General features: G+C 41.9%; 1 protein-coding gene across 1 annotated transcript in view; it reads right to left on the reverse strand.

Annotated features, from left to right (window-relative positions):
- The window catches only part of ZNF236 (zinc finger protein 236), a 531,902-nt gene that overhangs the window by 342,391 nt on the left and 173,722 nt on the right, over positions 1 to 15,789 (reverse strand). The window contains 1 exon segment of the mRNA XM_029590848.1: positions 5,116 to 5,388. Within this exon segment, the coding sequence (XP_029446708.1) occupies positions 5,116 to 5,388 (273 nt within the window).

Consider the following 15,789-nt stretch of genomic DNA (forward strand, 5'->3'; position numbering starts at 1 on the left):
CTTCGTCCTCCGACGACAAAGGAATCGGGGTGGACAGCGTGGAACATACTGGAGTCTTCGGATCCACCGGTGGAAGGGCACCGATCAACGCATCCAGCCTGCCCAGTAGTGGTGCGAGCACCGTGGGAATCGGATTGGTGACCGGAACCGGAATCGGTACCGGCGTCGATGGAAGCTGGAAGCCCTGTAGCACCTTTACGATGGCCTCTTGAATCATCCGATCCAATTCTTCTCGGAAGCCTAGGGCGTGCAGCCCCAGCTCCGGAGTAGGAGGCAGTGCTGGCGTAGCCGGAGGATCCACCCGTTGAAGTGGAGTCGCAGCTCCCGGCACCAATGAAGGTGGGGAACGCCTCGGTGACCCAGTCGCAGAGGAGGATGCGAGCTTCTCTGGACGCGATTTCTTAGTCGGAGGCTCTATCGACACCGATGCAGAGGGCTTGCCTGGATCGGCGGACTTAGCCTTTCGATGGCGGTGCCGACACTTCTCTCGATGTTCACCTCGGTCCTTCTCTGGAGCTGAGGAGGAAGAAGTCGACGCCTGAAGAGCAGTCAATGCCAGGCAGGCAGCACCGGTATCCCGCTGCTGGCGAGAGGTCAATGGCACCGGTTCAGATGATGTCGAAGCGCTCGATGGAGTCTGTGGCTTTGCCTGAAAAAGAAACTCCATCTTCTCCGAGCGGGCTTTACGGCCCTTCAGTATCATTTGGGTACATTTGGTGCAGGTTAAGATGTCATGGTTCGACCCCAAACACAACACACAAACCCTATGCGGGTCTGTGATGGACATTGTCCGAGAACAATCGGGGCAGCGACGAAAACCCAACGCCATTGCTTCGACAAAATTTTAGCCGTGGTGTGGTCGATGGCCGGTAGGCCCCGAAGGGAAAACTCGATCGCAATTGAGGGTAAAGCCTTACCTTACGACCGCGGATATGGAAATCGATAGGGGGACCCAGAATGGGATAGAATTTTTTGAAAATTTTGAAAGAAGTCCCATGAGGAAAATTCCTGTAAGGAATCTCTATGGAGCTCCTCAACTCGTGTGGCTACTGCTGCATGGAAAAAAAAAAGAGACTGAAGGGGGACCCCTGCTGGATGCAGGGTTGGTGCCATGCTGGGCATGCCCAGTAGGTGCCAGTCAAAGTTCTAGAAACTTTGACAAAAGTGTTCCGTGATTGGGCTCCATCCTGATGATGTCACTCATATGTGAGGACTACCATCCTGCTTGTCCTGTGAGAAATGCCCAATGCAATATTGGGATTAGCGCATCCAAAATGTGCATCCATACTGGTACATAGCTAATAGCACTCATCACATGTAAATGCCATGTTGATGAGGCTATTAGCTAGTACCCCCGATCTAAAAAAAAAAAAAAAAAGGTGCGCCTGACGTGTACATTTTAATGCTCAAAAATTAATGCCAGCCAAGAGCTGGTGCTAAGTTTTGAGGTACCCCGAGCCATGCTCAGAAGAGCAAAATATGCAGTTATTTTGTGGTTCCTCCTACTTAATCTTATTGAGATACTAAGCAGGAGCAATTACAGAAAGCTGCAACAAACCCCCCCCCCCCAAAAAAAAAAAAAAAGACAAAAAAACTTTGCAACGATTAGGTTAAGAAAAGGGAAGCTCAATTTATGAGTGCCCATTTTCCTAAGCTGTGGCTGTACATGGGTTAAGAAAACAGAACCTCAGGAAATTGAGTGTCCGTTTTCCTTACCTGTGCACAGTCACTTCTCCTGGGCGGTTGATGGCATGGACGTGTTAGGGATACACAAATTATCCATTGCGTATCCCTTTTAGTGCGCCAGCTCATTAGAATATTAGATCGAGCGCCCAAGAGATGGGATGTGCGCACGATAATGCATCGGTCTCTATATTAGTCCACAACATGGACTAATATAGAGAGAACCTACAAAAGAAAAGGAAATCAGTACGGGTGATAACAAGCTATAACAATGCCCCAATAATTATGGAATTCTAACAGGGACGTTGGTGCTGGTAATAAGAAGAGATTCAAGTTGCTTAGGATCATAAAAACATATCTAATATCTCCAGATCTTAACAAGAACTTACAAGGAATTTTTTTCCCTTATTTTTCATGAGATTTGTTTTCACTAAACAGCTGAAAACAACTATGATGGTTCTGGATCTGTCGAGTTACCCTCTCTTCTAAGAGATCTACTGGCTCTGTCCAATTTGAAATTAGTACCATCCTTTTCCATGTCATTTCTGATCTCCTTGGCCAGAGTTGGTGTGTGCTCTCACAAATAATTCATGATCTTAATATTGGACCTATGCTAGTTGTTTTCAAGATTGTCTCAATGTTTCTTCAGATTATGAATTACTTTTTCCAGGGCTTTCATTTCTGCGAAAAAAACCAAACAGCTGTTCCATCAATCTGCTTGCTTATATGAACTTCATTGATTACAATGCTATCTTTGAGACTTTTGATGTCATCCTTCAAATCCTGGACCATCTTGGACCAAATCAATTTTATCTGAGCAAACAGGGTAACTGTACTGACTTTTGTAACGAGAAGATCAAGGTCTTGAGCTGAATTGGGGGATTCATTCTTACAAATGTTTCCCTGAGTCCTTGCTTTCTTATTTGGATGAATTTTGAGTCTCTGCTGAACTTTGCCATTGAAGTCACATAGGTGTCTGTGCTCTTCATTTGTAGTACGTTTCTAGAAGGTGCACACGTCTAGTCCTTGGCTGCCCACACAGGGATCATGACACACCCCCTTGCTGCAGCAATTATATTAGCTGCCAGTTGCTCAAAGAATAAAATGCAAAATATGTTTAGTTTTTAAGACATGTAAGAAGGAGAGCCCATCCTATATTTCTGACTTAATTGCCTTATAATCTCCCAAGGCTCTTGCGCTCTTTAGAAAGGTATTTTCTTGCTGTTGCATCTCTGAAGGAAGCACATCTTTTGGAAACCTGGCACCGAGCATTTTCAATTAAAGGTCCAACACTCTGGATTGCATTGCCAGCTGTGCTTCGAGATATAGTATGTCAGATTACAAGCTGTTCTGCAAAATTTGAAATTTGTTTATAGAAGTCTTTTCATAGAAGACATGTGCTTTGATTGAAAGGGCGACTGTGTAGGTTGCCTTATTTAAAAAAAAAAAAAAAAATGAAAAAGCAGTCTCATAAAAGTTTATTTTGCATTGTTTCCAGAGGTCACTTTATAGAAGATATACATGATAATTATGGAATTTATTGCACAGGGACTATCAGCGAGACTTCATAAGTGTCAGTTCGTTGTTATATTTAAGTTATTTTAATTGTACATGTTTTAATATGCACTCTGTCTAGCATGACTGGTCTGATATAGATGGATAACAACTCTGTATAAATAAATAAAATAATACGATAAAGTCAATAAAAAGTGTCCAAATAAATATTCAAAATCTTTGCAGGACTTCCAAGACGAATGTACATTAGCACTCATTCATCCAACCAGCAGTCTTGGACCATCCATAGGAAAATGGATCATGTGGGAAATCTGGGACTCACTCAGCACAATCATAAGCTCATGTTGGGGACCTCATCAATGGTTTGCTTTTTCAAGCAGATAAGCGCAAACAAGAGACCTTTACCAGTTTTATTTCCCTCAGCATTATTTGATCTGTCCTGAGCCACCTCACTTAAACTTGTGGTCAGTAAGTGCAGTACCTGTTGATAGTCCTCTAATTTTCTGTCCAGCTCTCTCAGCACCAGCTGAGTACTGGGTAAGGAACAACTTATACTTCAGAGCCCAAGCTGCTAGAAGTGATCAGAAAATAGAACAGCTTAATCAGATCAAAAACTGTATTTTAAAATATTGCATGATCTAAAATGAAATAGCTGAGAGAGAATCACAGACTCAAATTGTCATCTCATTTTTTGGCTCTCTAACACCCCCTAAAACAAAATTAGGAAAAAAGATTATTTTTAAGAATTCTATAACATTAGCTCTGATCTTACTTGCAGATTCCAAATAATCTGCAGGCTGGAGAAAAGCCACCAAGCATTGTAAGATTCAAACATTACAACTTTTTAATAAGAGTTTAAGTAGCACCCTAATTACTCTTTTACCTTTCTATTTATCTAATTTTGGTACAATAACTTATTCCTGCTCCTTTGGGCTTCCGGTTGAATCTGAATGGCCCTCAGTGCAGGTTTTGGTGCCATAAGCTCTCACTGCAGCTACCTGGGTTCCCACCCCATCCCCATATATTTGTCTCCACTCCCTCATTTAATCCAGTCATTACAATCCTTAGCCAGGAGCCACAGACAGCATCATCCTTCAAAATCTGGAATGTGTGCATCCTGAACTTGGCCAATAATTTCCACTGTTATGTGATAAACAGGAATCCCTTCTATGGTGCTAGGAGGAGGGAAAAAGCTAAGGCTGTCTATGCTGGCACAAGGAACAGAAATTGGACTCAGGAATTTGAATCAGTCTCTCCCATAAAACAATGCATAATGTTACTGCTGAGCCATCACCAGGCCTGCTTACTCATCTGCAAAAGAAAATGGAGGCTCCCACGAGAAGAATAGTTTGAAACCTTGTGATTTATAGAGCTCTAAATATAATAGCCAATGAAGCTAATCAAACCATAACCAGGCCTACAAATTAATGACACTAAGAATTGTGGCATTATAAATTGGAAGCATTACAGCAAGGTTTCACTTGGGAATACTGGTGCACACTCATATTATAAATTAGAAGACCGCCTGCCACTTATAATAACTACAAAGAAACATGCTATCTAAAAGTGGTAAATAATTACTGATGAAAAGATCCATATTAAGTACCCTATTCAACAGAAGGGGTTTTGTTTTCCCATTTTCTGCCTTTGCCAAGAAGCATTAGTGGAAAGACTCCTATGTGATTACATTTTCATTCAACAGTACAGTCAAACAATAAAAAAAAAACAAAATTCACAAGTGCAATTAGAACTCAGGGTTCAAAAGAATATTCCAATTTTAAAACTAGAGTATTGTGGAATTAAAAGTTCCTATAAATGTCTGCACGGTATTAAATGATGACAAAACAAAATATTCAATATTCTGTACAAACAAGCTAGATGGCTTACAAAATCAAGCATGCCTTGAAATGGACTTACCTGTATGTAGACGAATATGAACCTTTAAGCTGCCTGAGGTGGAGAAGCATTTCATGCAGTATTCACACTTAAAAGCTTTTATGCCAGTGTGGGTTTTTATATGAGCAGTGAGAGTGCTTTTCACCGCAAAGGCTCGAAAGCATTGTAGACACTTAAATGGCTTTTCGTGGGTGTGAATTCGAATGTGGCGTACAAGGTCACTGGGCTTTTTAAATTCTTTTGAGCAGTACGGACACACATGCCACCTAACACCACTTTCTTCTCGGACAGACCCTGAAACAAACAGCAAAAGGAGACTGATGTTTTACAACTAGCATTTACACAAGTTCTGCTCCAAACTAGTGAATAAGACCATATTTATAATAAGCTGAACAGCCAAAGACAGGAAATGTATTTCAGCACTCAATATATATACGCATTCCCCCATGTAGGACTTTTTCAGATGTTGGTACTGAGTACCAGCGCCTTTTTCCTCCAACTGACTGATTTGTCATATGTGGTCCCCTCAAAAAAAAATTTAAAAAGAACATGCATCCTGCAAGTGAGTACTGACATTTTTTTTCCAGAAAGATAGCACTCTACATGTTTGTAAATCCTAAAAAAGAGGCAATATCCACGAGTGAACTACACAACCAGTGCAAATTACTTAAACCACTTCCCCTCACCAATGCTCCCTTTTTATCTCCTGTGGCAATAAAGTGAATTCCTTTATATGCTGTATCCTGCTTAATATATCCAGTTCCCATCATAACAGTATACATTTTCTGTTCCATAGCACATCATTCATACAAAACCCAATTAAGTTACTTGATCACTACGTGAAACAATCTTATTTTTCACATTTCACACAACTATAAATGTTTAGTAAAATTATATTCATCTTTACATCTAACAATCCTAAAGAAGGACCCTTCCTTCCCCAAACATTAAATCTGGTGTTAATTTTGTTAATCTAATTTTAATTACTTCTTATTAAATTGTAATGTTTAAGTTGATTAGTTTTCCCTTGGAATGCTAGTTTATATATGTCATTTCCTCCCTCCTCTGAGGTATACATAGTTCTTCCTAAATTTAAAAAAAAAAAAAAAAAAAAAAAAAAAAGAATTCTGAAAAGGCTGAAAATGTAAACAAACACTTATTACAGGAAAGCCAGAGTCTTTGAAATCAACTCTCAGGCCACCAAATGAAAAAAAGCTGCAGTGAAAATTATTGAAATCTTATATATCTTATGGTTGTAAGTTACTTGTAAACCGGCACGATGTGCAAACGGCTGTCGGTATATAAAATTAAATAAATAAATAAATAAATAAAAATATATTCCTCCTATTTGAATAATTATCCACTATGTATAAACCATTTGCCCATTCTGACTGACTGTGACTGGAAAAAGATTACAATAAAGCATCTCTGAAACAGGCTTGACCTTTTAAAATGTGCAAACATAAAGAGAACATAAGAAATTGCCATGCTGGGTCAGACCAAGGGTCCATCAAGCCCAGCATCCTGTTTCCAACAGAGGCCAAACCAGGCCACAAGAACCTGGCAAGTACCCAAATACCAAGATGATCCCATGCTACTGATGCAATTAATAGCAGTGGCTATTACCTAAGTAAACGTGATTAATAGCCGTTAATAGACTTCTCCTCCAAGAACTTATCCAAACCTTTTTTGAACCCAGCTACACTAACTGCACTAACCACATCCGCTGGCAACAAATTCCAGAGCTTTATTGTGCACTGAGTGAAAAATAATTTTCTCCAATTAGTCTTAAATGTGCTACTTGCTAACTTCATAGAATGCCCCCTGGTCCTTCTATTATCCGAAAGTGTAAATAACCGATTCACATCTACTCATTCAAGACCTCTCATGATCTTAAAGATCTCTATCATATCCCCCCTCAGCCATCTCTTCTCCAAGCTGAACTACAAATAAGCCTGATTTCTACCAGACTCTACAGAATGACAGTAGCACTGTGAAATGTATTTCTACATTTTCGTTTTGTTCCAGCCATATTATCCTTGCCACCTCTGCTCAAAGTTCATGCTTGGTGAACCCAAGTTCCTAAGAAACAAAACTAAATGCCTCCAGAGTATTCCCCTAAAGCTCAATCTTGATAGAAACAAGATCTTAACTCTATGTTATGTCTCCTACAGGTATGTGAATTGCACTGCCAACCTCACTTATATAATAAAGACTCTTCTTAATTTATTGTTCTTTTTTCCACCCCTCAAACTATTTAACAGTATAACTTATCCATTATATACCGACAGAAGTATAACTTGCATTAGATCCCCAACTAATACAATGTTTCTACTAAGACATACAAGTTTCAGTCCTCTAAGAGACTAATCTTCAAAAGCTGCCTAGACCACTGTTTATTTATTTTATTTGTTAAAATAAGATGAATATTTACTCCAGATCTTAATGTAAATATCAAATTTAATTAATTTCCTATCTTTCAAATAACTGAAAACAAAATTTCTTTGTCCTTAAAGATGGTGTCATCATGACTTTTCTCCATGGATATCACAAAGACATTTATCATCAGTCATGATAATGTAATCTATCTTAACACTAACAAGGTAATTTACTAAGTCACAATAACACATTTACCATATGTTAATAGTGTTACCGCACAGGTAACACATGGAATTTTAAATTTTGCATAATATCTGCACCTAAACAAACTGTGCAATATATTTATGTTATCAAGCTCAGTTGCATGCAAATCAGATCATTAATATGCAAAGCAAATAATAGCTTATCTTGAGTTCAGCAAGTCACGTGATTTGATAAACGTTAACTACACCTCAAAAGAGATAGGAGTCGAGTGGCACTTATAGACTAACTAATTTATTAAAGAATGAGCTTTTGAGGACAGAGTCCACTTTGTCAGATGCATGACCTCAAAAGATGCAGCTAGCATTTTGATGCTAACCTTAGTGAATCTCCCCCATAAATTTGTGATGGTCCTGCGTCTGAAAGTTTGTCCTTACCATCCATGAGCAACATATTAAGTAGCAACAATATATGTCATGAGATCAAACTTTTTTTTTTTGTTTTACTAGTATCAGAATGCTTCTATAGAAAAGCAAGTTTGCTTACCATAAACAGTGTTTTCTGTAGATAGCAGAAAGAATTAGCCATGATATTAGAGTTGACGCCATCTGATAGCAATGAACAGACTTCTCTCTCTCTTAGCTGATAGAGCTTTTTGGCTCTACTGACATGTATGGGAATCTCCGCACATCTATTAACTGTATAGTCTCCTTAGTCTGTATCAAAGCTAAAGAAATAGAAATTCTAATCTGATCTCTGTGGAGAAGGATGGGTCGCTCATGGGTAATTTTTCCTGCTATCCATGTAAAACACTGTTTATGGTAAGCAAACTTGCTTTTTTTCCATCGATAAGCAGTCTGAATTAGCCATGATCTTAAGGGAGTCCCAAGCTAAGAGTTGTCAAAAACAAGTTATTGAGCCGAGATGAGTTCTTTCATCTCTTTATGCTTTTTTTTTTCTTTTGAAACCTGGGTCTTCTCTCTGGTGGAGAGCCAATTAGTTTAACAATACTTGCGATAGTACTGCCTGTCCCATGGCGCTATCTGTTGCCCCTTGTTTGTTTAGACAGTAGTGAGGTGTGAAAGTACTGTATGTAAGAATGACAATGTGGCACATTTTGTAACCTGGCTACTGATGCTGCTGTTGCTCAAACCTGATGAGCCTTTACTTGACCATGGAGCTGTATCTGTGCAGCACCATAACAGTGCTTAATGCAGCTAATTAGACAATTAGCCATGGTGGATTTACTAACTGCTGAGCCCAGATGATTCGGGTCATAAAAGGACAAAGACCTGTGATGTAGTTCTGATGGGCTCAGTTTTCCATTTATAGTAAGCCAGTGCTCTTTTGCAATCCAGGGTATGCAAGTGTTTCTTCCCTTGATGAGTATGTGGTTTAGGATAAAACATAGAGAGGACAATCAATTGGTTCAGGTGAAAAGCTGAGACCACCTTAGGTAGGAATTTAGAGCTGGTGCGCAGTACTGCTTTGTCATGAAAAAAAAGCAGGTATGGTAGGTACTTTCCAAAGTTTGTAGTCACTAATTTGACGTGCTGACATCACAGCTACTAGGAGAAGTACATTCCAAGTAAGGTATTTCACAGAAGTCAATTCCATTGGTTCAAATGGTGAATGCATGAGCTAATGGAGTACCATGTTTAAGTCCAAGGAGAAGCCGGATGGTTAATCGGAGGGTGAACATGTAACTGACCTTTCATAAATCGGGATATGAATGGTTGTTTATTTGATCATGGTAAGACGCTATGGCACACAGGTGAACTCTTATTGAAGAAGTAGCTAGGCCCTGAGAGGACAGATAGTGTAGGTATAACACCAATGATCTGGGTTTGCAGGACCGGGGATTGAGGTCTCTACTCTTACATGATGAGGAATAGTGGTACCATTTGAAAGCATAATTACAAAGTTTAGAGGGTTTTCTGGCTGCCAGGAGTATATCTTCCACTTCGGACTGGAGGTGCACCTCTTTGATTATTGTGTGCTCAACATCTATGCCATCAACTGGAGGGACTTGGGATTGGGATGCAAGAGTCATCCTCTTTCCTGTGTTAACAGTGTGGGTCTGCTGTCCAAGAGTATTGGGGAATGTCATAGCTGGACTAGATAAGCAAACCATATATGTCTGCGCAACGCTGGCATAATCACTTGTCCTTTATCAGTTTCTGAACTGTCCTGGCGATTAGAGGAAAAGGGGGAAAAGCTTATATGAGGCTTTGCCCCAGTCGAGCAGAAATTTGTCTTGCACGATCCTGTGAGGACTCTCCCACATCGAGCACTATCAATTTTATTTGTGACTCTCTGCCAGTGCAAAGAGGTCTATGGTTGGATACCCCCATTAAAAAAAAATTTTGTCGGTGGCAGATCTTAGAGACCACTCATGAGGACTGAATAGCCTGCTGAGTCTCTGAGTATTCTGTAGGACAGGGACATACGTCACTTGTAGAGACATGCTGATCGACTGCCCATTACCAAATCTGTATGGTTTCCTGACAATGTCCATGACCCCATGCCTCCCTGCTTGTTGAGATAAAACATTGTGTTGCAGAATGTGTGAAAAAGCTTGGATAGCATATTTCACCATACGCAGTTCGAGCTTGTTGATATGAAAAATTCTTCTGAATGTATTCCATCTTTCTTGCATCTGTAGGGATAACACATGTGCTCTTCAAACCGTAGTCGATGCATCTGTTGTAAGAATTATTTGATATGTTTTTGGGATAAATGGTGCACCCACTGTAAAACTGAGGGGGTACAGCCAGCAAGATAGGTCCATTTTCATGTTTTGCGAGATCATCATCACATGGGATTGCCTTCGTTGGTCCCATTAATCTTGAAGACCCCACTGGAGTCTGAGCATATGCATTCTTGTTTAGAAGACTACATGAATTGCAGCATCCATGTGTCCTAGAGTTACCAGAATCTGTCAGGCTGTTGCGTTTTGGCTGCTGAGCAGGGCGGATGTACAGAAGTGAAGTCTCAATATTCTTTCCTGAGGAAGATATACCCTGGCTCTGTGTGTATCCAGCAATACTCTGCAGAGCTACAGCAACTGAGTCGGCATCATGTGGTATTTCTTGAAGTTCACAAGAAATCCCAGGTTCTGGAGAAGCTTGAAGGTTTCCTGGAAGGCAAGTTGCACTTCCTTGCAAGATGGAATGGTGATCAACCAATCGTCTAGGTAGGGGAAATCTTGTATGCCCAGGTTGCAAAGATGTGCCACAACAACTTCTAGCCACTTTATAAATACTTGCAGTCCTGCAGAGAGACCAAAGGGGAGTACTTTGTACTGGCAATGATTGCCGTTCACTTGGAAACACATATATTTCCAGCAGGAAATATTGAATGGAATGTGTGTATATGCATCCTGGAGGGCCAGCGAACACATAAAATCTCCCTGCTGGAGCAATGGTAAGATCATGCCCAGGGAGTTCATCTTAAATTTTTGATTCTGAAGATAGTTCAACTGCCAGAGGTCCAAAATGGGAAGTAGATCCCTAACTTTTTTGGGATTAGGAAGTAATAGGAGTCAAATCCTAATCCTCTTTTTGAAGGAGGAATTTTCTTCTATGACTCGATGGAAGAGCAAATTTTGCACTTCTGATTCAAACTGAAGTCAGTGAGGACAGTTTGTGTGTTCGGAGACTGGGTTTGGCAGTTGCGGAAGATGGGAAAAATGAAGACTATATTCCCATTGTACGATGGCTAGGAACCAGCAGTCCTTGGTGATGGACTACCATTTGGGTAGGAAGTTCTATATTCTACCTCCCATGAGAACCAGTTTCTCCAGGAGGGACCGAGCTAAAACCTTTGCGAAGGTTTTGACTGTGAATGCTGAGCTGGTTTGGGTGGCCTGCAATCACGTGGTCAGCCCCACGTGGAACACTGCTGGGATTTTTGTCTTGGTGTGTGCAACGGGGTAGACGATAATGCTGTAATGGCCTGTATGATGGCCTAGAATAATATGGTTGTTTATATGAGTAGTATGTTTGCGTGACATAGAGGGCTGTCCATCGCAGATGGTGACTGGACTGCTATGTTCTGCTCTTTTAGCTGTAAAACAGTTTCTCTAAGTTTTTCACTGAACAGATTATCCCCTAGGCATGGGAGATCTGCAGATTTTTCATGGATGTCATCTCGGATGGAGCTGGCACATAGCCATGCCATCCTTCATAATCTAATGGATGATGCTGATGATCTTGCCAATGGATTCATAAATCGACCAGAGGAGGTAATGAACTGCTTCTTCAAGATCTAAAAATGATGTACAGGGGCGGATTGGCCTACTGAGGCTTTGGGCATGCCCCAGTAGGCCAGTCAGGTACCTGCTGTGGCCTCATGCTTCGGAGTCACTGTGATCAACGCTACATCCACACAGAAGCTCTTCTTATAGAGCAAGAATCTCCCTTGAGGCTCTCTGCTTGACTGCATTTACTTTCACTTTCTCCGCGGCTCTCTTGTTCTGTTCTTGCTGCTCTCCTTCAAGCCATGGTAGCAGGAAACATTTGACTGCCTCCAGTTGCATAAACTCTGTCTCTCCCAGCAAGAGGCTGCTAACACAACTCCGGCCACTGCCTTAAACCCTCCTACTGCTCTATGCCGATGGCCTCATCCTGGGGCCACAGTGAAAGAAAACTAAATATGAGGTCTTGCAGCCCAACCCTTCCCCAAGCTAAGGAAGACCTGATCCTGAGGCATTAATTGGCAGCCCACCAGTTTTCCAAGGGCCATGCCTGGTTCCTCAACACCACCACCAATGTAAGCTAAAATTTTTTTTTACTTTTAATTATGTCAGTAAGTCACTGAGCTGTATATGTATGAGTGAGTGAGTGAGTGAGTATGTGTCTGTTTGTGTGTGTAAGCTAGAGTGTGAGTACGCATGGGTATGTGTCTGAGTATGCATGTGTGTGAGTGTGTCTGTGCGCATGCATATGAGCAAATGTGTGTCTGAGTGTGTATGTCAGCATGCATGTGTCTGTAAAAGAGAGAAGAAAGTCTGTACACACAAACACACTTCTCCCATACAACTAATCCTCAAAAATCTCAGGTTGACTGTATTCAAAAGTTCCCAGGTATGGAGAGCAGGGGACTTTAAATCCTAATTAGTTTTAACTATTATTTATATGTCTGATGTTTGGAAACATTTTATTGGCATTTGGGAACTTTAAAAAATGTGAATGTGTCTAATTATTGGATATGGATATTATTCATCAGCCGTTCTGAAATATTCTTATTAATATGATTTTACTAATTTGACTGATGTTTTATATTGGATTTTGATTGATGTTTTATGAGGAATGTTTCTGTTTTTCCATTATGGCACAGCATACAGAGTCTGTCTTATTGCAGTTCCAAGTTTGATTTTTGTCTGCCTATTTTTATTTATGCATTATGGTCTCTGTATTCTGTATTTAGTGAGGGTCTGTTTGTATTCTCCACGTGTAACTGAGGTGCTAGGGTGTAGTGTCTTTGCAGAGATCTGTATCAGTCCAACTTATTCTCTTTTCTCAGTAGAAAATATATTGGTGTTCTAAGACCTGGTGTAATATTTGCAGTGTTGCCTTTTCCATAGTTAGGGTTATTATTGTTTTAGTGCTGGCAGTTTGTGCAGTTTTAGAATGGGAGCTTTACTATATCGTAATTCTAGTTCAGTTATTCATGGATTTCTGAGTACCAAGTCCACATACACCACACATTACAATAGGCTTAAAACCATATTGAAGGGGTGACCAACTCTGCTCCTCAAGAGCCACAAACAAGTCTGGTTTTCAGGTTATCCATGGGGCAGATTGGCCTATCGGGGGATCGGGCATCCCCCAATGGGCCAATCGTTCCAGTCACGTGGTCTGCCGTGCGCGGCCATGAGAGAGCTGCGCTCAGCAGACCACGTGATGTGTCCTGGGCCGGCCTGGGCAGCGAATGCCTGGGCGGCGAATACCCGGGCCGGTCCGACATCGTGAGTCCGCTGCTGGTTATCCATAATGAATATGCCTGAGATAGATTTACATGCACTGCCTCCATTGTTTGCAAATATATTTCAAGAATATTTAATCTGGAAATCCTGATAAACAGACCTATTTGTGCTCTTAAGTACCAGAATTGGCCACTTCTGCTATATGGGTTCCAAGTGTCTTTTATGCAGGGATTTCTGGTTGGCCTTAAAGCACATACAAATTATAATATGCAAGTTGTTGTAAGTGATATTTATACCTCAGAAGACTGTATTCTGTACTTTTACATTTAAAATAAGAAAATTGGTTCTTACCTGCTAATTTTCGTTCCTGTAGTACCAAGGATCAGTCCAGAGAAGTGGGTTGTGTATCCCTACCAGCAGATGGAGTCAGAGAACAAAGCTTTGGGCATTGCCATATATACGAGAGTGCCACCTGCAATCCCTCAGTATTGTCCTGTACCCAAGCCCAGGAAAACAGAACTAAAGAGCGAGGGGTAGCAATCAACAAACTCTATCTACCCCTACGCCCTAATCAAAAAGTAAACTAATCCAACCGTGCATAACTGCTCCATTAATCCATACTGCACCAAGGAGTGTCATGGAATGCATCATGCCACATTATCGGCCAACCGTAGCCAACACAGTCTTTCGGAATCTGAAATAAGGGGTAGGCCTCTGGTCTGATCCTTGGTACTACAGGAACGAAAATTAGGTAAGAACCAATTTTCTTTTCCCAGTACGTACCAGGATCAGTCCAGAGAAGTGGGATGTACCCAAGCCACCTCACACTGGGCGGGCCCCCGAAAGACCCGCATGCAGAACACCCTCACCGAAGGATGAGTCATCCGACACCCTGACGTCCAAGCGATAATGCTTAGTGAAGGTGTGAATAGAAGACCATACCGCCGCTCGACATATCTCTTGTGGTGAGAAAAGCTGACACTCTGCCCAGGAAGTAGCCTGAGCCCGAGAAGAATGAGCCCGTAGTCCCAATGGAACCTGCCGGCCACGGGCAATATACGCCGAGCTAATGGCTTCCTTGATCCACCGAGAAATGGTTGCTTTAGATGCTGTGTCTCCTTTCTTGGGTCCCCCAAAAAGAACGAACAAATGGTCAGAACGTCTGAAGTCGTTGGTAACTTCCAGATACTGCAGTACGACTCGGCGCATGTCAAAGAGATGAAGATCTCTGCCCTGAGAAGAGTCTTTAGACCAATGTGGAAACTCCCTCATTCCACGTGAATCAGTCGGTGGAGCTGCCGAAACCATCTTAGGAACGAATGATAAAACCATCCGCAAAGGCACCCTATCCATCGAAATACGCAGAAAAGGATCCAGACACGACAATGCCTGTAGCTCTGAAATCCTACGAGTCAAGCAAATAGCCACCAGAAACACTGTCTTCAAAGTAAGATCCTTCAACAAAGAAGGGGGCACCACAAAATACCCGAAGAACTAAATTCAAGCTCCAGTTCGGGCACATGGAGCGAACGGGAGGCCTCAAATGTTTGACCCCTTTAAGAAAACGAGTAATGTCTGGGTGCGCTGCCAAGGAACAGTCATTAAGCCTTCCCCACAGCCTTCCCTGTACCCGAAGGGAATTGAACGCTAGTCCCTTAGCCAGGCGCTGATGCAGGAATTAAAGGATGTGAGGAACATCGATGGACAGTGGATCACAGGCCTGTTGACTACACCATATCTCAAAAACCTTCCAAACGCGCACATAAGCCATAGAAGTGGCCAGGCATCGTGCCTGCAAAAGGAAATGACTTGTTCGGAGTAGCCCTTTAAACGTAAACATCGCCTCTCAAAAGCCAAGCCACAAGAGAGAAGTGATCCTCCCGATCCGAAAATATGGGTCCTTGGCGTAGCAGATGCAGTAAGTGAGCCAGCTGCAAGGGGCCTTCGAGAGCTAGACGCACTAGATCCGCGAACCACGGCCGACATGGCCACTCTGGCGCTACCAGACCACCCAGCCCGGGTGAAGTTCTATGCGACAGAGAACCCGACCTATGAGCAGCCAGGGAGGAAAGGCATTCAGGAGAATTCCCCTGGGCCAGGGGCACATGAGGGCGTCGATGCCTACCGAGCCTGCTCTTTTCGTCGACTGAAGAAGCGTTCAGTCTTCGTATTTGCTCGTGTTGCCA

Source organism: Rhinatrema bivittatum, chromosome 2, assembly GCF_901001135.1.
Source record: "Rhinatrema bivittatum chromosome 2, aRhiBiv1.1, whole genome shotgun sequence".
Taxonomy (NCBI): domain Eukaryota; kingdom Metazoa; phylum Chordata; class Amphibia; order Gymnophiona; family Rhinatrematidae; genus Rhinatrema; species Rhinatrema bivittatum.